At 38.2% G+C, this 22,371-nt stretch overlaps 2 protein-coding genes across 5 annotated transcripts; both read right to left on the reverse strand.

Annotated features, from left to right (window-relative positions):
* Nucleotides 1–2,817: 2,817 nt before the first annotated feature.
* Nucleotides 2,818–8,508, reverse strand: LOC145777996 (fatty acid-binding protein, adipocyte-like). The gene is made up of 4 exons (XM_082589375.1): nt 8,376–8,508; nt 5,789–5,961; nt 4,659–4,763; nt 2,818–3,833 (listed from the first exon to the last, which is right to left on the reverse strand). The coding sequence occupies exons 1-4, from the start codon at nt 8,443–8,445 to the stop codon at nt 3,783–3,785; spliced, it is 399 nt and encodes a 132-aa protein (XP_082445501.1). The 5' UTR covers nt 8,446–8,508; the 3' UTR covers nt 2,818–3,782.
* A 5,165-nt stretch (nt 8,509–13,673) lies between these two features.
* Nucleotides 13,674–21,899, reverse strand: LOC145778677 (myelin P2 protein-like). Of its 4 annotated transcripts, none has more exons than XR_014290454.1 (5): nt 21,780–21,899; nt 21,386–21,558; nt 18,992–19,096; nt 16,842–18,319; nt 13,674–13,789 (listed from the first exon to the last, which is right to left on the reverse strand). XR_014290454.1 is itself a non-coding variant. In XM_082590221.1 (4 exons), exons 1-4 carry the CDS (start codon nt 21,850–21,852, stop codon nt 18,242–18,244), a joined length of 429 nt encoding a protein of 142 aa, XP_082446347.1. In that variant the 5' UTR covers nt 21,853–21,899; the 3' UTR covers nt 16,563–18,241. The 4 variants fall into 4 exon arrangements, 1 of the variants encoding a protein (XP_082446347.1); XR_014290452.1 differs by having other exon boundaries at nt 13,684–13,770; XR_014290453.1 differs by having other exon boundaries at nt 13,729–13,819.
* Between the last annotated feature and the right edge of the window lie 472 nt (nt 21,900–22,371).

The following is a 22,371-nucleotide window of genomic DNA, read 5'->3' on the forward strand; positions in this document are numbered from 1 at the left end:
CATGTTTGTACCTATCCAAGCACTTCCTGAAGTGTGTTGCACTTTGACACCCCCGAGCGCCTGCTTGTTAGTTCAACCCACCTTCAAAATTTACTTGGACACTCTCAACACTCTAGACTAGAATCTGGAATGCTTTCCTCTGTCAAAAATTTTGTCATAGCGTCACTTTTGTCATGGAGCTGACTATATGCTTTCAATCAGCTAACCAATGTTTGCTTTAACTGTTAAGTGAGTAATTGATATTTCGCAACTCGTGTTCCTGTGCGTATTTAATTTGGCAACTCCCAATCTTTTTCGCATTATTACTTCGTAGAGTGTTGGGGAGTTCCCAGCCTGCAGCGCAATAAACTTTTGCTTTAGATTTGTTTTGTAGTTTTTGCTTTATTTTGTCTATTATTTTAGCTATTTTTAGATCTGAAACTATGCTTACCTAACAGAAATGAACATTAAAAAACCTCTTTCAAAAGCGCTAGTTTTTCTTTTTCATAAAATATAAAAGCAGATATAGATCTCACGCCAAAACTTTTTGCCACCTCTTGAGCTTTTTATTGTGAACCTTTATGATTTACTATTCAGCAGTTGCACGTAGGCTACTGTGACACGCCGTATGCACTTGTCAATCATTACTTAGGTTTAAAATGATAAACTTTGTATTAATGCATTGAAACGTTGTGAACTAACATTGAATCAACCGAAATATCAATTGATTTTGGTTTAACGGTTCAATCACAGTCGCTTATGTAAATATGGTTATGCAATGGTTCCATGCATCAGTGCCGGTCTTGGTATTTCGGGCCCTGTGCGGAATATGCTTTGCGGGCCCCAATGACAATGATCCAATTCAATAACGTAGCTGGATATTTTGAAAGGAGAGGGGGTAGTTTGACGGTCGGCGGGCGATGCCTGATGGCGTGTTCGCTGAAGGCGACATCCAGCGGCGGGGGGGTTGGGGGGACCTCCCCCAGAAAATTTTGAACAATTAATTTGAATTTGGGGCATTCTGAGAGCATGTTCAACAAAAATTTGGGTATGAAAATTACTGTAAAATGGTGCTGTCCGCTGTCAACAAAATCGAATTTCAACCTATTTCGTACCCTGAAAAGATCGAGAGAAATTTTGAAATGTTTGCGACAACTCCGATCAGCGACTTCGGCTCTGTTGTTTTTTCTCTCGATCTTTTCAGGGTACGAAATATTCAGAGGACTAAATAGGTTGCACCCGTTGAGTCGCTATGTTTTCTTGTTTCTAATTCTTTTGTTGAATTTTTCCATTGGAAATGACAAAAATTACTGCATTTTCTGAGTAAATTGCGGGGCCCCCGAATTTGCGGGCCCTGTGCGATCGCACGGTTTGCACACCCCAAAGACCGGCACTGCATGCATTTATGCGTTGTTAAAAGTTACAACTGGGATATTATGACTATCGTCATTAAAGTGCTACCACGGATTGTTTAAAGCAAAGGAACAGCAGCACAAATGTTGTGCTCAGATGTTGTAAATGTTCGAAATCAAAAATAAAAAATGGTTGAAAAGTTTTACAGCTAATTTGTTGGCTTGCAGATGAAACATCACAGGTTAGGCTGCGCAAACCTGCTGTCGTACCATTAATTATTGTGTATTGCTTTCTGTGTGTAACCAATGTATCAAAATCAACAGAATGGAACAACCAAGCCGTGCTGTTATCTAAAAGTCAAAATGTTTACCCGACATAATATGATGACGAAGATGACACTTACTGGCTATTGTGGACTACGTAACAATCCGTTTTCAGTTTCACCCCATTAACACAATTTAATACCGTAAATTCAAAACAGGCCCAATTGCATTTTTTTTCAAATTTTACTTTTTATTTTCGGGCTTCGGGCCGGAAGTGAAAAAAGTGGCCAGAGCCGGAGGTTGTTCCATTACTACTTTTCCGCTTGTTGCACGAAACAACATAACCTGCCGCTTTGTGTGAAATCTACTGTGAACTGGCCAGCGCTTACCCTTCATTGCTTTTGACACAATCCACGTGGTGGTGAACCGGTCTTAAACGCTTTTGTAAACTCTTGAAAATAATAATCTTCTTAGCATTAGTGGTTGTTGTTGGTTTGAATCTTTATCCCAGGTCTTAGAAAGCCTCTGATAAGTTATTCCTGACAGTGTTGCATAGCATAAACTACTTGTAGGGGCTTTGAACTATTCACGCAAGCCCGGTTACCAAGATCGACAGAACGTAGTTTCCATTTGTTGTTGAAGTGTCGTCTGTGAATTTTCCATCCAATTATAGGTGCCGCTGAAGGGCGAGCTGTCCTTGAAACACGTTGCTCAAGCGCTCACCGAAAGAGCCGAACCAGCAAAAAGTAGCCTACGAATTAGCAAGGACGAACGACTGACTCATTATTTCAGTACTCTGCAATGGTGTTCGTACATTTAAAATTTGGTTCTACTATTTCACTTGGCCACTCCACACAGCACCTACTTGTTTGTTGAAGAACTCACTGAAGCTTCAAGATCAAGCGGCGCTGGTTCGACTCTCGGGGTGTGCGCTTGAGCAACGCACGTTAAGGACTGCTCTCCATTCAGCGGCATCTAATGGAAGGAATAGTTCCCCGGCAACAAGACTTCAACAATCGGAAACTTCACTCTGTCAATCTCGGTGACTGGGCCTGCGTCAGTGATTTAAAGCCTCTACAAGTATGCGAAACTGCCAGGATTAAGTTCTGCAAGAAGCTTTCCCAGTCCGAGAATAAAGATTCAATCAATCAATTAGCTACTGTAGGCCTATTCTGATTTTAAGACTGGAATGAAATTGTCTCAAATAGACTTGCACACAAAATACTTTCAGATCAAATACATTTATTAGCACGCTCGTTGAAGAATGGAAATTGGCGTAAAACAATGTAACTATTTCAGGTAGTACTACTTACCACTGACGCGTTACTATTGACCATTAAATATGAACCACTGTTGGACAAAGCAGTGACCAGTATACTAAAACAACGTTATGAGAAAAACAAGATTGTTGTCGATAAAAAATCTTTAGCATTAAAGCTTTTATAATTCTTAGCACATCTATTCATCAATTATTATTTCATGTACAGTATTTTAAATAGTCTACAGTAGAAATGATTGGTTTTGTTTACTATAATTGCTTTCTAAATTGCAACGTAAACTTACAAAAAATTAATACAATACTTCAACATTGCGTATGGTTGAATGAGATTGTAGTGTTTACCAAACGTGACAAGTATATTCTTTATGTTTTTCTGCTGATAACTAAGCTGAGCTACCAAAACATTCTGGTATAGCATGCTTTTATTCTAACGTTTTGTTAATAGACAACTTCATAAGTGAACCAAATCAGACAAAACTGACCAATTTAAGCTAAGCAGTGATTGCTCAAGCAGATTAGACTAGTTGTTATTACTTGAAACAACCGAATGAAAAAGTCAGTAGGTATAGTAGGCTACCTGTGAGAAAACGATGGAAAAAATAAGGTTACTCGCTTAGAACATCTTTTACCGGTTTAGCTTTTTTGCACCAGAGGAATGTATGATTTTCAATTGGATATGGTGTCAGTCTATTTTGAATTCTTTTCAACATTGGTTTACAGCTGTCATTTGTTGGTCTGCAAATGTTAGGCTACAACCACACGTTCACTAACAGTAAACCAGCTGTTTGTTGGTAAAAAATTCAACACATTCTTGCATTTGTTTCTACTAATTACTTATTTCTGCCTAAACTCTTGTGGCGTTTAATATAATTACTGACAAGCCCAACACGAAAAAGAATTGATGTCTCTTAAGCCTTCTCATATACTCTTTTGGATTTCACGTCGCCCATTGTGCATTCCTGTAAAGTAAAAAAACAAAAAACAAGTAATAGTTTTATATTTAATGTACTTTTTGTACTGCAGGCTACTAACAACAAAAATCTTTATTTTGATGAAAAAGATTAATAATTTACTCTGGCTGCTGTGGACTCACCCATACTCTGCATACATCGAATCAGCAACAAACCGTAACTTCAACCTCGTTTTGATGATGTTTTTCTAATACATTAACTCACAAAAGTAGAAGCATTTTTATTTGATGTTTTAATTTTTAAAACGCATATTAACGTTCAAAAAGCATTTTCAGATGAAAAACAACTACATTAATGCCAGAGCCGCTCTTATTTTAAAGTGGAAATTATGTTGATTAATTTTTACAACCATTATTTCCCAGATTGAGAAAGTCTCTTTGGAAGACTATTCTTGGAAGCTTCACATACTTGTTGAAACTCTGAATTCTTCACTTAGGTTCAGTCAGGGAAATCGACGGAGTGATATTTCTAATTGTTCTAATCTAGACATTATTTGTAAATTCTATCCACTAAGTGCCGCTAAAGGTTGACATTGAAGTTAGATTCTTCAGCGCACACACTCATAGCCATCGTTCATGACTTCCAAGTCAGCAAATCAGTCCTTTTTTACATTGATTCAACGTCTAAAGACGTTTCCTTACCGTCTAAAGACGTTGAATCAATGTAAAAAGGACTGATTTGCTGACTGGGTTAGTTCTTTTTTCGATCGCTAAGTCTAGCATTTATCTACCCTAAAGTGAACTATAGATGTGGACGGTGTATAATAAATAGTTAAGAAGGACAAAAAAATCACAAAGTGAGTTGCAAATTTACCATTATAAGATTTCCGTTGCTGTCAACGTATCGAATGATTTTCGTCTCTTTGCCGTCCCACTTTTGAACATGAATCAACTTGTCTCCATCCCAGCTCAGCATGGTCTAAATATATGCGGTGATCATTTACTTGGCAACAAGCCGACAATGCTTTGGCCAGTGACGCAGCTAAAAAGAAAGTTTTAGGGAGGCAACCGTCATTCAATATGAATTGCAATGGTATTAAAACGTTCTAGCTTATTAGTATAAAAACATGTTTTTGGAAGTAAGATAAAATTGGGGGGGGGGCGATTGCCCTCCAAGCACACCCGTGGCTGACTGGTGTGAGAACAGGTTACAAACAATCAACGCAATGGATATATCCGTTGTTTCAGCTAACAAAAATATAAAAATCCTTTTTTCAAAATTGAGCAATTAGCTTTTAGTAAAAAGTTTTTTTTTTTAGAAATACTCATCAATGATTCCAAACGCTAGTTTTATCATCCGTTGTCATTTTTCGTGTAGAAAAGTGAGCTTTTGTTGACATACAGCTTATGTTGTTGTCAGACAGATGACAGGAAAAGAAACCGATTTTTGAGGTACATGTAGAGTTATTAGCCTTTGTAACGAATACTAGCCTATTACTAGTCCTGCTATTGCATGAACGTCAAAGCATTGTCTTAGGACTTGGGTGAAGCAGGATAGAATGTTCTCGTAGCTACGTCAATGCATGGAACATTTATCTCTGATAGTTTTAGTAGAAGCAAGAAAAAGATTTCTGCAATACCAGAGTTCATCGAGAGTCGAATCCAAGCCAAGTCCGGTACTACTGAGATTTACGAGCCCTCAAAACATTTCTAGGAAAAATGCACTCAATTTACAGAAAACGTGGCGTCTTCAAGTTTTCGAGCCCCTTGGTAAGTTTACAGGGCCCTAAAATCTATTATTTTGAGAGGTATAAGAAGATTAAAAAGCATCACTTAGCGCTACTAGTGGTGAAAAGGCATTTTGCTTATTTCAGGCAACCTATAGGCCTACACATCTTTTGAAATGGAAAACAATGAGACAAGCTAAAAAAAATTTTTAAGCCAGTCTAACCACTCTGCGATGCAGCGTAAGATATCTACAGTCATGTGTAATTTCATCTTTACTTTGCATTTTCGTCCATCAGCGGTCTCTTCATCCCATTCTTCGTTGATGTTGCATTTCGTTTCCAAGTTTCGGAAAGTACTGGCGCTTTTCAGTAAGAATGAATTTCCGTTGATTTCGATGGTAACTGTGGGTTTTGCCATGTTTCCCATTTTCCTTGTGGCAAAGTTGACACCTAAAACCCAAAAATATCTATAGCAACATAGCTAGTTTTTGTTATGAGGTTATTAAAATTTATTACACATCATGAATCCAGATCTACCCCAAAATATTTCTTACCAAATTTCGCACTTTATGTTTATTTTGCCATAATGTAGTAAACCTACCAATAATGAAGGTACAAAAGTGTTGCTGTTACCAAATGCTACCTAAAAGGGCAAGCGAATAATTCATTACTAAACAAATATTATGTTTTTATCATCATTATTATGTTCTTTTCTCGTATTGAGGGTTGGATACAAAGCAACAAATCTGTTCTACATTAACAATTTCGCAATACAGTATAATCCGTTTCAAAGTCTTAATCACAGTTGTTGCGTAATATTGCGTGAAAAATCATTGGTCGTCTTAATCGATCACCTTAAGTTAGCTGGTTAATCAATTAACTTACTTGCGATAGCGCATGGCACATTTTGTTTGCAAACGTTGAATACAAAATCGCTTTATACCCAAATGCCTTTGAATCAACGTTAAAATGACGGATGTTGTTAACTGGGTTGCAACGTTGCACATTCTAATGTTTGTATTTAACAAAGTTAATTATTATCACAGCAAATGCTAACTACTTCCATGCTTGCAAGCACAAAATGCATTCTGCCTAGTCTACAGAGTTTGATTTATGGTCTTATTTTATCATATCTTTCATTGCGAATACATACAAAGGTATACGCAATCATTAGAGCATGACAAAACTGTATTTTTTCGTAAAACCTTCGGCAACGTCGTTATGCCGGTGTTCAGAGAAATCGATCAGGCTGAAATGGACTCTGACCACTTTACTCAAGATTTTGTGTGCTTTGGCACAGGTATTATTTACTTAAAAAGTCTGGATTGTCGACTAACTGGAGGTAGACTCACTAGACTGCACAATCCATTATAGCTTTGTTACGTGTTGGCACTCTATGACAACGTACAGCCATGGTCTCTTTTGTTAAACGTCAAGGTTTCATGAATGAACTACGTTAGAATGTAAAAATAAAAAATGTTGGCAATTTCACGTACAGTAGGCCTACTCCATGTTTAGTACTCCATGCTATCCGGCTAGAGTGTGTAACGTCGATAGTGTTGACGGTGTCTTTCCATCGCTCTAGCCTCCGTGAGTCCAGCCGATCGAGCAGTCTTGTTGCGGCTGAGATACAGGCGGCATCTGGTGATGCACGAACATAAGAGCGGTATAAAGTTTCGCACTCTGAATCTCAGCACGGCGTGTAGTTCTTTCGGCGACCGCGAGAGATAGCTTGTTTAGCTGCGGATTTGATGGCACGGCAGAAGTCTTGGTCGCCTCATCCACGTTGGCGGTAGAAGGTGATGGTACTTCCGCCACAGTTTGATTATTTATGAGGCTGCAGCGATTCCAATTGGCCTTTCTAAAGTTCCATCGCTTCACTGCGGCACTTGGGATGGGAGAGACAAGCTTAAAGGCAGTGATAAGCGAAGGTCGATGTTGGCAACGCGGGAACTTCTCCAGCACACGTCTGTCAGGAAGAGAGCAGTCTTTGTCCATAATTGCAAAGGCCGGGTCAGGGTTTGCGTCCGTTCTCCAGCGTCTGGACCAGAAGCTGGCAGGATCTTTTGGGTTGTAAAGGAGGGCGAGGTTGTTGTTCGCAGCCCAAGCAACCAGGCATTCTCTGTCGCTGTTGATGTACTTGTAACCCCAGTCGATGTGCTGGCAGTTAAAGTCTCCAGCATGGATAAGTGCGGGTATAGAATAGACAAGGAGATGTAGAATAGATGGTGGGTTCAGGCGTGAGGATGGTGGCTTGTATACATTGACGATGTTGTAATTTTCAATGCTCACGCAAGCCCATTCTATTTCCTCATTGGCGGAGGAGTTTGCAACCGTTCAGTTCAAGCTCTCATAGACAAACGTGGCAAGGCCATGTTTCTTGCTTTGGGTAGACCCAGCTAGTGAGTAGTGTGGAATTACTAGATAAAGACAAGTGATTTTGGAAACAAAAATATATCATTCCTTTAAAAGGTTAGGCTACCCGATAATTTGTTGCTTTTTGTGAAAAGGCATACAAAGCGCTAACGCTTGACATTGTATGTTTATTCAACCTACTTAATCACTCTAACGTTATTTGTGTTTTTTCTAGTTTTTTCTTAGGTGAATTGTTTTCTGCTTTAGATTGCGTGTTAAGTTTCGTTATTTATTATTTTCCTTTTCAATAGAGCTATAACGTTTTCAAGTGATTTTTAATGGTTAATCCATTAAATGCAACATGTTTTTGACAATTTGTCTGCGCCTACTGGATGCATCTAGAAAAAGTACTTTTGAGTTTTATACAAGTTTTTACATCAAGCTTCTGGCTGACATGATAAATCCCGTTTCCAGTTCTGCAATATCAGAAAGAACAATATCCGACTTACCAAGAGCTTTCATATAGTCATCGAAGTTTTCTGAGCTTTTGTATTTCCACACTCCATTTAGCTGAGACATGATATATTTGAAATTTTGAATATGACTAACTATCAAGTCTTATACTAAATCTGCGAAAATCAATGATCGCTTATTTTTAGCATGACCAATAAAACATTAAAACCACGCAAAATCCTCTCCAAAGTTGTAAGTCAACACTGAAAGCCTTAACAGTGAAAGCCTTAAGAATTAGATCTTAGACTGGTGCGTTTTTATTCCAATCCAAATCAATCTTTCTTAAATCAAGCAGTATGACTTTGACAAGAGCGCTTTGTACAGCAAGCCTATTGATAAAGCAAGGAACAGCCTACACAGATCTCTAGTTACCATCGTAATCAAAATAATTCAACAGCCATGTAAAACAGAGTTAAAGCGAACTTGATACTCAAATGACGTAAGCCAATAAATGATAATAAGCTTTCGCAAACTACTCTTGTAACCAGGCTCGGATTTAGGGGGAGCAGAGGGTGCAGGTGCCCCTGAAGGGCCCCCCGACGTGGAAAAAAATGTGATTTTGTTTTTTTTATTTCTTTGAGCATTTGAAGTTTCTGCAAATTGCCGTGCAGTGCAGTGCTGGATTAATGCTACTGTAGACAGAGGTGGCTTTTCGGACGGGGGCCTCCGATCTAAAAGTGCTCCGGGCCCCCTATCAGCTAAATCCGGCCCTGCTTGTAACAACTCGAGCTATGGAACACGATTTTTTGTTAAAAAATTGAATTTTTTGTAAATACTGTAGATTAAGTCTGTAATTCTAAACAAAATCAAGCCAAAGACACTTTTGTCGAGACAAAATAATGTGGATATTTTTGTGCTGAAAACTGTTCAACCTAAACAAAATTTGGAAATGCGTTTCGTGCCAAATTAAAAAAAAAGTAAAGACACGAAACAAAAAATTTGAAACATTTTTTTGAAATTTGCTTCGAACAGCCCTTATCACAACGCCACATCAACTCAAAAACTTGAAATGAAGATACCGAGCTCTTTTGCAGCGGACAAACATTGCCGATACCATACTAAAAATGAATAGTCTACTGATATAGTCGAACCCACATCAGTTTTCGTTCTGTGGTCACAATAGTTGTAATGTATGTGAAACATAGCAGCAATTACACAAAAAGTTTAAATCTGATAAAACGATTTCTAACGTAGCTGAAGTAAGAAGGATTTAAAGGGGTACTAAAATAAAAACCCGACTTGGCGATTTTCCACATTCTTTGTGTTTAACATGCTACCATAAAACGATTTTCAATAAAATTTTGCCCCATTGCGGTCTGATCAGCATTCCGCGCGTACTTTTGTCAGAGCTTTCAAAACCAAAATGGGCCTGAGCAGCGAAGCGTGCGACTGTACAGTCTACGTAATAAAAGACGAGCAATCAGCTAATCACGCAACAGTTGTTACTGCCGGCGATTTAACTGTAGGCTATGTATGTATGTACATCAAAACATCAGATTTCAACGTCAAAACATCAGACAGTTTGCTCAAAACCTCAGATCTGATGTTAAAACATCAGATGTTGTAACGTGGCTTTTGTTATTGCTGTCTTTTGTGACGTATTCTCGAGCTGTGTTTGCACTTTTTGGTCATTTTGAAAAAAATGAAAATAAATGAAACATTGGACTTTGGGCCTTGCCAGCGCCATTGAAAACAACATTTTTTCGGTAATTTTTTTTGAAATGTATTCTTGAATGTTCAGTTTACGCATTTTAATGCTTAATTCCCGTTTGAAAATTTCATTTAGTATGCCTTTAAAACCAAAGCATTTAAAACTGCTTTTCGCCAAATTTCTGGGTGGTTGCGAGCACTTTCTGCTCCCGACTTACAAATATCGAAAAAAAAATGACTACGTTGGTGATATGAGAAATTCTAACCCTGCTCTAGCTGTTAGTCTACCCTGCTGCCATGTACAGTACAACTAGGCTACAGTAAATGTCCGTATTCGAAATTTACCTTTTCAGATTAAGTTCAATCCATTTGAGACTCAGATCTAGTTGAAATTAGTGCTGCTTAGGCCTAATGAACAAAATAATGGTGTTCGATTAATTCGTGCTAATTCGATTAATTCGTGCTATACTCGACTGGCGAAAAAAAAATCAGTAGCCTATTGCATTGAGAAATTGTTGAAAACATTTTGGGTTAACGTTGTACGGGGCTAGCTTTAGTAGGTGATGAGCATCAACCTGCTTTTGAGCTAAATTAGCCCCGTATAATGTTAATCCAAAATGTTTTCAACAATTTCTCAATGCAATAGGCTACTGTTTTTTTTACTGGTTTTGAACTTTAGTAGATAATGAGCATCAACCAGCTTATGAGCTAACTTATAGAATAACAATTTTAAACTACAAATTTGAAAAATACCTGGCAACATTGATATGCCGCCGCCGCCCCATCAGCTTCTGCCAGGAGTTTTGCATATTGACATAGGCATAAATTTTCTAATCCACAATTTCATTTTTAAAACTTTTAACTTTAAATCTTCAAGCTGGCTTAACTACATAAAAGTTGGTACAAAATGTAAAACTCAATTTATAATATCAAGAATACAAATGAAATCCACTGGTGCAGTTTCAATGAACTCAGTTATGACCTAAACTAAATTTTACAGAAAGCTATGTTTGATCTCACAGGACTACTGCTGTACGGCGGTTAGCTTAGCTGCAATTGTGGAAAGCATCGACCACGTTTCCTAGGAACATCTTTGCTTTGTTACCCAAAGAACAAGGCGGTGATCTTGGTTAATCGATAACTCTGATTTGTCAGCATTTGAAGCTTCAAACTTTTACGTTGTATGAACGTTATCTGATGAGCTCACAGAAACTATACCACAAGATATTTTATGGCAAAACCACTGGCGGCAACAAAAGGTGCGAGTCATGATAAAGCATATTCACTGGAAGCCTGCAATTATGAATTTTTTACTTTACATAATTTGTTTTAGTTTTAAGGTTAGAAATGAAAATTTTATATCGATTCTAGGATTTAGTTTCATTCCTAAGCTGCAGATTAACAGTTATTACAGATCAACGATGAATGATTAGATCAGTGGTTCCCAACCTGGGGGTCGCAGAGCATTTTATAGGGGGTCGCGAAGCTGTTGCTAATGCAACAACAAAAGTGAATGTAAGTAGGACGAGGTACCGGTCCGCTAGTAGTATGTGCCAGGCTACGTTTACATGACGTTTCATTGCGCCCGAAATGAAAATTTTCCGTTTCGGTTAGTCTGCCAGACTCGTAGTCTGTTTGCATGCGATGACCGAAATGAGATTCGTGGCGGTTTGGATTTCATGTCGGTAGTTTCAACCGAAATGAAGCGGTTGCGGGTGATGTAAACACACCGCAATGAGATCCTAGCAACGAGATTAGCCCTAGTGCTAGTAGTTTGTGGTCTATTTAAGTATTTATTTGTAGTGTAGGAGAAAGAGAGAACTTGAACATCACATCAGTGCAATAGCTTTGTGTTTTTGAAATTGTAATGATAGAGATTTTCAACTGGGACTGGAATGCTAGTTGTTTAATTTAAGTGAGCAATTAGCAATTGCGAACCAGCAATACAAAATCACTCTCTCAATTTTGGTGTGAAATGTATGACTCATACCCACAGATTTCTAAGCTGGCTTTTCAAGTATTACTGCTTTTCGCTACGACGTATCTAAGTGAGAGTGGTTTTTCAGCTCTTCTGCATATGAAAACGAAGGAAAGAAATAGAATGAATGTGGAAGACGACATGAGACTGGCTCTGTCTAGCACGCAACCTCGAATTTCACGGTTAGCTGCAGACCTACAAGGTCAACCATCGCATTGATTTGTCAATAAATGCAAGAAAAACATTTTTAGTGCTGCATTTTGTTGTATTATTTGTTAATAGTATACTTGCATTTAGGAAAGTTAATAGCCTAAGTGGGGGTCGCGGTATCTACGAATTTTTTTAAAGGGGGTCACCAAGACAAAAAGGTTGGGAACCACTGGATTAGATAGATTAGATAGAGGATCAGTGGCGTAGCCAGAAAAAAAATTGGGGGGGGGGCAAATATTTGATGAATTGAAGAGAGTAACAAAGTGTTTGATTTAAGCCATCGCCAGTTGATGTGCAGTGGCGTATCCTGGTGGGTTGAGCAAGGGAAACAATGAAAGTGGTGGGGGGTTAGAGCGTGCCGAAGGCACGCGTTTTCTAGGGGAGTCCGGGAGCATGCTCCCCCGGAACATTTTTGAAAATTTACACTCAAATAATGGATTGTAGCGCTTTCTGGAAACACTTAAGGTAATATTTGTATGAAGTTTATTAGCAGATAAACAGCTATTAACTTATTAAAGGTAGCTCTTACACACGAACGGCAAAAACTGCGGCTAAAATTAGAGAACACCAAAAACTCAGCTACACAAAAACTCAATAACTACAGTACATAAAAACCCAACAGAGTAAACCATTCTAAAATTGCTTCCACAAATTAGTTCAAAGAAACGTAAATCGCGTAAATTTTGCGCGATTTACGATTTGCAAAATTTATTGGTGTCTATCTGTGTGTCTAAAACAAGTCCTGGGGGATGTTATTAACCAGATGTCTTGGAAAACGTTATAAATTTCGACAAATTTTATTACATTTTCAACAAAGAGCTCAACTTCGGAATCCAAAGTTGGAAAATTTGGGGGGGGGGGCCATGGCCCCTTTCGCTCCCCCTGGCTACGCCTATGTAGAGGATTGCTTTGTTTCTAAACCATAGCCAAAACATTATCAAATATACAGCAGTGACACAAATTCGCTAAAATATAGTTTTTATAGCTATTTGTTCGAATGACCAGACCTCCTTACACCAGTGTACTCAGTGTAGTCTCTGTAGATCGGATGAACTAAGTGTTATTTCAAGCTGTGGGTCTCCAAAATGTGGTCTATGGTCTCGGCTGCATAGCCGAGTGGTGAAAGACATGGTTCGACGTTCGAAAGGCCGCTGGTTCCAAACCGCTCAAAAGCATGTGGCTTTGTATGTTTGGTAAGACACTTAAAGGAACCCTGGCGATTACGGAGTGGCGCCCCTTCGAGTATAGCTTTTCATTTCTCTCATGTATGAACAGTACGCCACTCTAGAGAGAAATACCTACGGCTCTTTTTAAGGCTACGGTCTGCTGAACTGAACTAGTTTCTAAATTGGACATATCGTTGTTGTCTATTAAACATCTAGTTAACATAGCCTAAATAATTATGGGTGCAGAAATGAACAAATCATCTTACCCACAATCAAGGCCGTTAAGAGGTTGATTTGGTCCTTGTATCAATTCAAATCCTCGGGCCCCAAATCAAAACACATTACGCCCGAAGAATGCGCGGCGGTTTCTTGAAACTTCCGAGCTCCCTGGAAAGGTTACGAGCCCCTAAAATCATATCGGGTACAAAAGTACCCCCTGGACCTCCGTCAATGCTACTGCTTATAATGACGTTTTACGTACCGTAAGTCATCTACTTTTAAACAAACGTTTTGAACCATCTCGGATTGGTAATTTAATCAAATAAAACAAATGTTTCCACTAAACGACAAAATCACAGACAATCCGACTAATCATTCGCAAGCAAAATTGAGATAAAAACTTGCATAGATTCATAGGCTACTGCCTGTAGATCACATCACTTATTATAATTTATAAATATACAGCATAAAATGCAGCAGTGTGGAACGACGTTAATGGTCAACGATGACTGTTTAGTTTTATTTGAACCTTGGCGCAGTAAAATACCTTCTTTTTATTTTATCTTTAAATAAACTTTTTTCGTTCAAAAAAACAAGTGGCCTTTTATGATGGCGTTTACAAACTGGTCCCGCTTCATTACTTTTCATCAGACCACAGTTTGTTTTTTTAGACTTTAAACAAATAAAGTACATTAAATTTGAAACTATACATGGCCCCTTTTTGTATGCATTTTGTTTGAAGCAGTTTGTCTGAACTCGTTTAAATGGCGGTAGCTCCAGGTTGTGCTGTGAGAATTGAAGTCTCCGGCATACATGGAGTTAGCTTGCAGACGTGTATTTGATGATTTACAGTATACATGTTGATCCTTCGATTTCAATGGCTGTCCTTTCAACTTCTCAGTCAGAGTTAGATGAAGCAATCGGTTTTCACTTGTCAGGGTTCCTCACATATGTGGCTATTCCATGAATGTTATTATTGGTGCAAGCGTCAGGGTAGGCTATATCAGGGGCGCCGGAAGCGGGGGGGCAGGGGGGGCGGATGCTCCCCCTGCCCTCAATTTTTCTGCAGATGGAGGGGCAGGGGGGCAATGGTGCCCTTTTAAAGTCATGTAAGCTACTGCACATTTTGCAATATAACAATTTCTGCTATTCGCTTTTAGCCTAATTAACTTATAATCTTTCATTTTTGCCTCAAAATAATATATACGGCACAAAATTTTGCAACACAGTAGGCCACAAGCTTTAAAACTCGTTTTTTTTTCGGCAGCCATCGTGGCATACCGGGAGCTCCTTCTCGGCGGCCAAATCTGCGTGCTTGGAGGCCAAAATACAAAATAATGATAGCATAAGTAAATAGAATTAAACTTGCAACAATGCTAAAATGATCACTTGGCGTTGTTGAAGTCTGGGCCTGGGCGACGTCCTACAATAGAATCGTTGCACCACGCAATAACTGCTTAATCGGGATTGTAATCCAGTACTGCGGGACCATCTAAGGACACTCGCACGAGTGTCTCCAATGTGGCTGATTTTAAAGAAGTTTGCCACTCCCCTAGAATTCTGTTTAGCTACGAAAAACAACGTCATCGTCAACATGTGTTGACGATGACGGCAAGGTAATAAAATAAGTATTTCAATGATGTGAAGGACATTACTAAAAGAAGCATAATTTTTGGAAAATATGATCAAAAAATGTTTTCCCCTCGGATGTCAACTAACCTAGTTCTCCTTTTTAACAACGATTCAATGTCCGACAACATCGAATCGACATAAAAGCGACAATATTGCCAGCAGATGTAAATTAGCACTTCGGATTAAGATTTTGTTAAAATAAACGTCGGGAATTACAAACAAGACTTACAGCGCTGGTGATCGCAGATGGATATATTCCATCAATAACAAATATTCCCGCACAATGCAACAGTGGCGATTATGACGCGCTGACCTAATTTTGCGTCACTCTTTGATACGGTACTATATATTTTCGACAGTTAATCCACGATCATTTTATTGCGAAATTAAATAATTGGCTAGAAGAGACCGGCGGCTAAACTTGGCCGATTGAGGAGGTAACTCCGATGGTCATTCAAGCACTACTTAGCGACCATGGCCACAGGCTGCTTTAAGGCTTGACAGTAGGTTGCATCATTATAACATAGCATGATGCCCTTCTTTATATACCGGACACTTGTAGGTTATCATTAGGCCTACTCAATACATAGTGAGCTGATAGATTAGCATTGTCGCTATATCTTATCTTAAAACTTGAAAAAAAATTGGCCTTTTAGTAAACAAAAGTGCCCTTTTTTCGTAATCTTGCCCCCCCAGTCAAAAATCGTTCCGGCGCCCCTGGGCTATATGCTATCCATTGATCTTTAACTTCGATACTTCCATGGTGAGGGTTTCTTGTAAGAGGATTGCTGTTAGGCTACATTGTACTAGGTCTTACAAGATGTTGCATTTGTCTTTGGTAAGGCCTTCCACGTTCAACTGCAACAGTGTTACTCCGACCCTTACGACAGGTGGAGCTGCCTGCACTTGCTCAGGAGGATGAATTTCTCTCGTAGGACACAGGGGGCGAGGGTTTATCGTTTTACCGTACCGGGTGCCCTGTGAGTTGCGGTCTCTGGTTGTTGTCATCCGGTTCAAAACGCGAATTACAGGGACTCACAACGAGGAGATTGGCAACATGAGTTCCAAGTATGTGGACTCAAGCATCAAGACGTCCTGCTTTGTCCAAGCATCGATCTGGGAGTGACTTGTAACTTCTATTTTTTTTTACCACGGAAGTATGAAGATTACCTCTTCTAAATCTATCCTCTGAATATACAAAAAGTTCAACTGTCATTTTGAGACTTAATTTGGCAACATGGTCTATCCGAGTAAAAACGAAAACTAAGCTTTTGCATTCTCCAGTATCTTATCGCGCAGAGTTTTATTTCTGGTCCTCATGCAGTAGGCCTATTTTTTATTCATTTATTTGCATCAGACACAAAGTTAATATAATTCAAATTTTTAACAGTCATCACACAAAATATCAGACTAACACAAATCACAATGCTGCTACATCAAACAACATACAAAATACTGTTGTAGTGAATATAAAAAGTAGAATTGAACTAGTAATCAGAAGACATAACATTGCGCAAAAGAGGATTAATAGATCTTTTGCCGCGTTCTACAAATGCATCGCATTATTTTCTAAATACAGCATCAAAAGTTAAAACGTCGTTCTGTACCTGACACCACTCTAGCGCAGAGGTTTTCAATCGGGGGTACGAGATTAAACATCAAGGGGTACGAAGATCCTTGGGCCACAGAGTAGCTTTTCAAACAGATTTCACAGTAGGCCTACAGTTTTATTTTGGAATTGTAAATTATATTATGCCATCACGGTCTTTACTTTGAAAAAAATAATTATCTACAAATAATTGTTGTTATTTAGTTGGCTAAGTATAGCCTCATTGTCTCATAACAATGTGTCTTTTTACTTGCTGCTGCTCAAAATGAAAACCTTGCTAATTTTCCTTGACTTGATCAAATTGCTGATAACCCTTTGCTGCCAAATGGCAAAAATAAAATTATTTCCCATTTAAAGATGCTGGTTGATTCTTTCAATGGCTACTTTTTTGCTGGTGAATTGAATTATTTCCAGCATTGGATTATAAATCCATTTCTTTTTGATTTAACAAAAATGTCGGATGAGGATAATTTAAAGGAGAACATCATCAAAATGAAAAGCTGCCAAAATAAACTGCTATTTGACAAATCAAAGTTTGAAGATTTTAAACCTTCCCAAGTCTTGCTATGGAAGCCATGACAGTGTTAATTCTCTTCTCAACAACTTATTATTGTGAAAGTGGCTTTTCGACCATGATGTATATCAAGAAAAGTACAGGAATCGTCTGCAACTGGAAGATGATTTACGTGTTGCCTTGAGTAAAATCGAACGGTCGTTTGAGTGAATTTTATCAATGAAGCACCAACAAGTGACAAACAAAATAAGTTCTGACATTTAATTTCTTTTGGTAATTTTTGCATGTTTGCGTGAAATATCGGTTTAACGTTTAGTTGAGCTATAAAGCAATTTAATTTAACAATATATACCTGAAAAATTCAATCAGAATTTTTTTGGGGTACGAAGAATGCTCTGACCTGACAAAGGGGTACGAACAACAAAAAGGTTGGGAACCCCTGCTCTAACATTATCGTATCTCGACAAATTGCGAATAATTCTGTATGATTCGTTGTAAGCAACTCGTATGCAATTTAAAGTAGAAGTTTTATAATTACACCATACCTGAGAACCATACATTGGCATACAATATGATTGGTACATTACATTTTTAACTTCGGTAGAGCAATTTCTAAACTTGGACCTAAGCTGATTGGCAGCAACATAATTCAGCAGCAAGATTCAAAAATCAAACTAAACCAAGACAAGATGTTTACGAAAACATGTTAGCCTACACCGGCCATACAAACAATGCGTACATGGATTATGCATTCCATTAGGATAAAAAATAAACTGATTTAGGTTAACAAAAACGCTCAGATCCTCCATTGCATTGATACTTTTAGCAACACATTCAGACGATAGTGTTCTTCTTCATCTTCGTTTAAGCAGTGTCCTATGTCTTCATTTCACGAAAGCTTTAGGTGGAGAGTTGGTTCGGCTGAAAATACGGCGGCATTTAACAGATCCGATCTGAATTTCCTAAAAGGAAAATTGATAGTGATATAATCTTTTGCTTTTGACAAGTCTGATTGCCAGAAAGCGAGCCTAGACTTTTTTCCTGGATCACCGGATTCTGATCATTTTTTTGTCTCTTTGAAAATGCTATAGCATGAGGCGAGGAATTGGCTTTTCGTAGGTGATGAGGAGGTTCAAACGAAGAAAATTTAAACATTTGTTTTCACGAACATGGCTTTCCACAATGAATAACAATTTTCATCTCAAGTGAGAAAAAAAAATTCTACAATGCTAATTTTTTCAAATATATTTTTCACTTTGTTACCTTTATAATAAAACGAATCTAATTTGATTGAATTTCTATGGTGATTGGGTAAGTAGAATTGTCTTTGCTGCCTTTGTCTATTTTCGAGTGTCTTATATTTTTGGAATATTGACTATCTTCGACAATTGCTTTTCGGTTACTTTTATGCCCTTGCTTTTGGTGTAGGCCTATACTGAATTTTCTTGTGTCTTATATTTTTGTTTTGTTTTGGAGGTTTAAATATGGGCAATCTTACTGGAGGCCAACTAACAATAACCTAAATTCTTTGTAACACTAAAAATGCAAACGATTGCTATTTTTTTACCTAAGTTTTTCGAAACTGATCAACCAGACTAGGCTACTACTTGATGTATTAACTACTGCTGGCTCACCATTATCATTTCGTCCTGTGTATTGACATGGCGTTTAATGACGACTTTGTGGTTGTCCCATCTTTGTTCTTGCATCAAGACTTCTCCAGCGACATAAAATAAAGTCTAAAAAGAATACCGGCAACTAACATGGTCAAAACGAATGATAATAGGCATCTATAGATCAGGGATTCGGATCAGGAGTCCGCCCCGTTAGCTCAGTGGTCAAGCGCCCGGCTCAAATGCGCTGGTTCGACTCTTGAGGTGTGCGCTTGAGCAACGCACTTCAGAACTGCTCTCCATTCAGCGGCACCGAGTGGTTAGAATAATTCCCCAGCAAAAACACTTCAACAATAGGAAAACTTTGCTCTGTCAATCTCTGTAACCGGCCCTGTGTCAAGAGCTTTTACAAGTAGAAGTAGGCTATGCGAAACTACCAGGAATAACCTATTTAAGGCTTTGTCAGCCCGAAGATAAGGATTCAAAACCAACCAACCATGGATTCTCAAACGTTTTTTCAGTTGCTATCCTTTTGATTTATTTGCACGCATGTCGTACTTCTTAAAATAATGTATCATAAAGTGTACGCAATTGAAAAGATAAAACACAAAAAACTATCTGTTCACACTTGCAACCATCCTTTCAAACATTTAATGCGATGGATGAGATTGGCGTTTCTCCGAAAGTGTTTTAGCAAGGCTTGGCTAATTGGCTTGCCATTTTTTAGAAATGCAAATCCGGGACGCATATTAAAAACTGCAAATGAACTTAATGTAGGCCTAATACAAAAGAATTTAATGCAACTAATTAATTAATATGGGCAAATTACCAACATATGTAGGCCTATTTCACCAACGAAAACAAACTAACTTAATAATATTTATGAGTAGCCTAAATGAACCAGGCCTAATAATATTTTTCAGTGTTAAGCACCTTTTTAAAAAGTACAGAGTTCGATTTTATTTTTTTATAAAATTCACTGCATGTCAAATCAACATTAATTTTGCAAGTGAGGCGAGCTTTGACATACTGTTCTAGCATTTTGGCCTCTGTCATCAGTCCACATATTGTTCATAATTGAAAAAAATTGCTCAACTGGTGTTGATGTCCCAAGCAAACCAACACAAACTCGACAAGTTTTTGAAAGTTTGGAATAGTTATGTTTTTGTTGATAAAAGTTTGGAACAATTGGATCCACTTTTATTCAAGAGATGTCGTTGCATTTTGCCATGATTCTTTCCTCTCACTCTCAGACATGTAGGCAGTAGGCTATTTCTTTACCAAAACGTGCTCATCGAAAAGGAAGTCGATGAATACGTCATTCAAAATGTGCCTAATACAATATCACTAAAATGTTGTAATAAGTTAGTAAAAACTTTTTTTTGTGGGCAAAGTAAAAATTTTCGGGGGCGATTCCTCACGAGAATTGAATTATTCAGATGGATGTGTGCAGTGTAACCAACAGTGTAAACATTGAACATTTCATAAAAAAATTGTAATTACAAGCGTATAGAATACATCACATGCGTTTTTAGTTGGTTTGTTTGGTTTTGAATCTTTATCCTCGAACTGACAAAGCCTTGATAGGTTATTCCTGGTAGTTTCGCATACTTGTAGAGGCTCTTGACGCAGGGCCGGTTACCGAGATTGACAGAGCGAAGTTTCTGATTGTTGAAGTGTGATTGCCTGGGAATTATTCTATCCATTAGGTGCCGCTAAATGGATAGCAGTCCTTAGAATGTGTTGCTCAAGCGCACACCCCACGACTCGAACCAGCGCCGCTTGGTCTTGAAGCTTCTTCGTTCACGAAGTCACGCGCAACCAACTGAGCTATCGGGGCGGTAGTTTTCGATATACTCAATGGCAAAACTTGTCCACGACTTTTGGAACACTCTGAATTTTTACTTTTTATTTTAGCTCAGTTTACTTCCATTAGACATTTGAATTGGATGAGTGGAGCTATTAGATATAGGCTACTCCATGGCCATCTAAAGATACGGCCTGATTTGTCACATTTTGCAGAAATTTCCAAGTTTTTCTAACTTTGAGCAAACGTTTAAATAAATTTTTCTAAAAATTACATTTTTACGCTTTCTTTATTCTTTTCCCCAGATGACACAATTGGTTTTAACATCCTCACATGTTGAAAAACAAAGAAATTTTGATTTTGTAGATTTTAGTCAGACTGTTAATTTTCAATAACAGTCTGATTTTGCGTTTTTCAACTTACTTTTTCTCATTTGCTACTGCTTCCCCAAGGCAACAAAAAAGTTTTTTGTCATTAGGACATTAGGAAACCGCAAAAAGTAAAAACATCTCAAAAAATGTCAGTCAAGCACTAGCAGTAGCTGTAATCAAAATCTGCAAAATGTGACAAATCAGGCCACATCTCCAGGTGGCCATGGCTACTCGTACCCGACATTTCTTGTGGTCAGGAGGTGCTTCATCAAATTCTTCGTCGTAGTTTCCACTAGTTTCAAATGACTTTACAGCTACACTGGTTTGTATGCAGACGCAATTTTCTTGAACGTCGATCTCGACAGTAGGACTGGCATGGCTAGCTATGGTTCGTAGAAATAGACCACAGCCTAAAAAAACAAACGTTTTTCGAACACGTTTTGTATGGTGATGTAAACCATCCTCAGCGAGCCAATCAATAAACCGTTTTTTTGTGTTGATTTAACGTCTTCGTACAGGAAATCCACACAAAAATACTAAATTGCTGACGGGCAGTTTGTGAGTATAAACAGAAACAATTTTTGACAAGTGCATATGAAGAGATAATTTGTTTTGTAAAGTGTTAGCCTACCTACGGCTCGAAGATATTCGCTTGGACTGTCACCGCCGCTCAACTTCCAAGTTCCATTCAAATTCTCAACCATGGCATTAGCAAAATTATCACATTTATGTCACTGTTGACTGAAAGAACGTTTCTTGCAATAATTTATCAGTCGAGCAATCTGAAAAAATAATTTTAAGCCAGAATGTCTACACGAAAATTTCTAGCAATAGGCAAGGTAAGCAAACTTATTTGGAGCATGTGGGCTAACTTGCAATTTTTGGCGATGGTTTAAAAGCTGTCTGACTGACCTTCAGACATTTTAACAATGTTTTAAGCCTATTTTGTCAAAGTTTAAACTAATGCAACGAAACCAATTTTCGATCTTCATCTAAAACAATTGAAGTTGATGGATTGTGGTGATACTTTTGCCTACGGCATTCTTCCATTTACCACTCTGTCATCGGTCGGTTCAAGCCATTGACGTCATTATTCTTACAGCTAACTTTGCATGGTAAGGAACTGTTGGGCTGGTAACCGATCGGTTTCAGCAAATCAATCTTCCACATGATGTTAAAACAGGCGAACGCGAGGATATACTTTTCTCATGCCCACAAAAATA

Source organism: Aplidium turbinatum, chromosome 10, assembly GCF_918807975.1.
Source record: "Aplidium turbinatum chromosome 10, kaAplTurb1.1, whole genome shotgun sequence".
Classification (NCBI taxonomy): domain Eukaryota; kingdom Metazoa; phylum Chordata; class Ascidiacea; order Aplousobranchia; family Polyclinidae; genus Aplidium; species Aplidium turbinatum.

Bases quoted from the DNA above. Each gene is read 5' to 3' on its own strand.
- LOC145777996 (XM_082589375.1), bottom strand. From the start codon at position 8,445: ATGTCTCAGCTAAATGGAGTGTGGAAATACAAAAGCTCAGAAAACTTC. The intron at 5,962-8,375 runs GTAAGTCGGATA...TTTGGGTTTTAG, and splicing joins TGACTATATGAAAGCTCTTG to GTGTCAACTTTGCCACAAGG. The intron at 3,834-4,658 runs GTAAATTTGCAA...TTTACTTTACAG, and splicing joins GCAACGGAAATCTTATAATG to GAATGCACAATGGGCGACGT.
- LOC145778677 (XM_082590221.1), bottom strand. From the start codon at position 21,852: ATGGTTGAGAATTTGAATGGAACTTGGAAGTTGAGCGGCGGTGACAGT. The intron at 21,559-21,779 runs GTAGGCTAACAC...TTGTTTTTTTAG, and splicing joins CGAATATCTTCGAGCCGTAG to GCTGTGGTCTATTTCTACGA. The intron at 19,097-21,385 runs GTACGAGTAGCC...TATTCTTTTTAG, and splicing joins CTGACCACAAGAAATGTCGG to ACTTTATTTTATGTCGCTGG.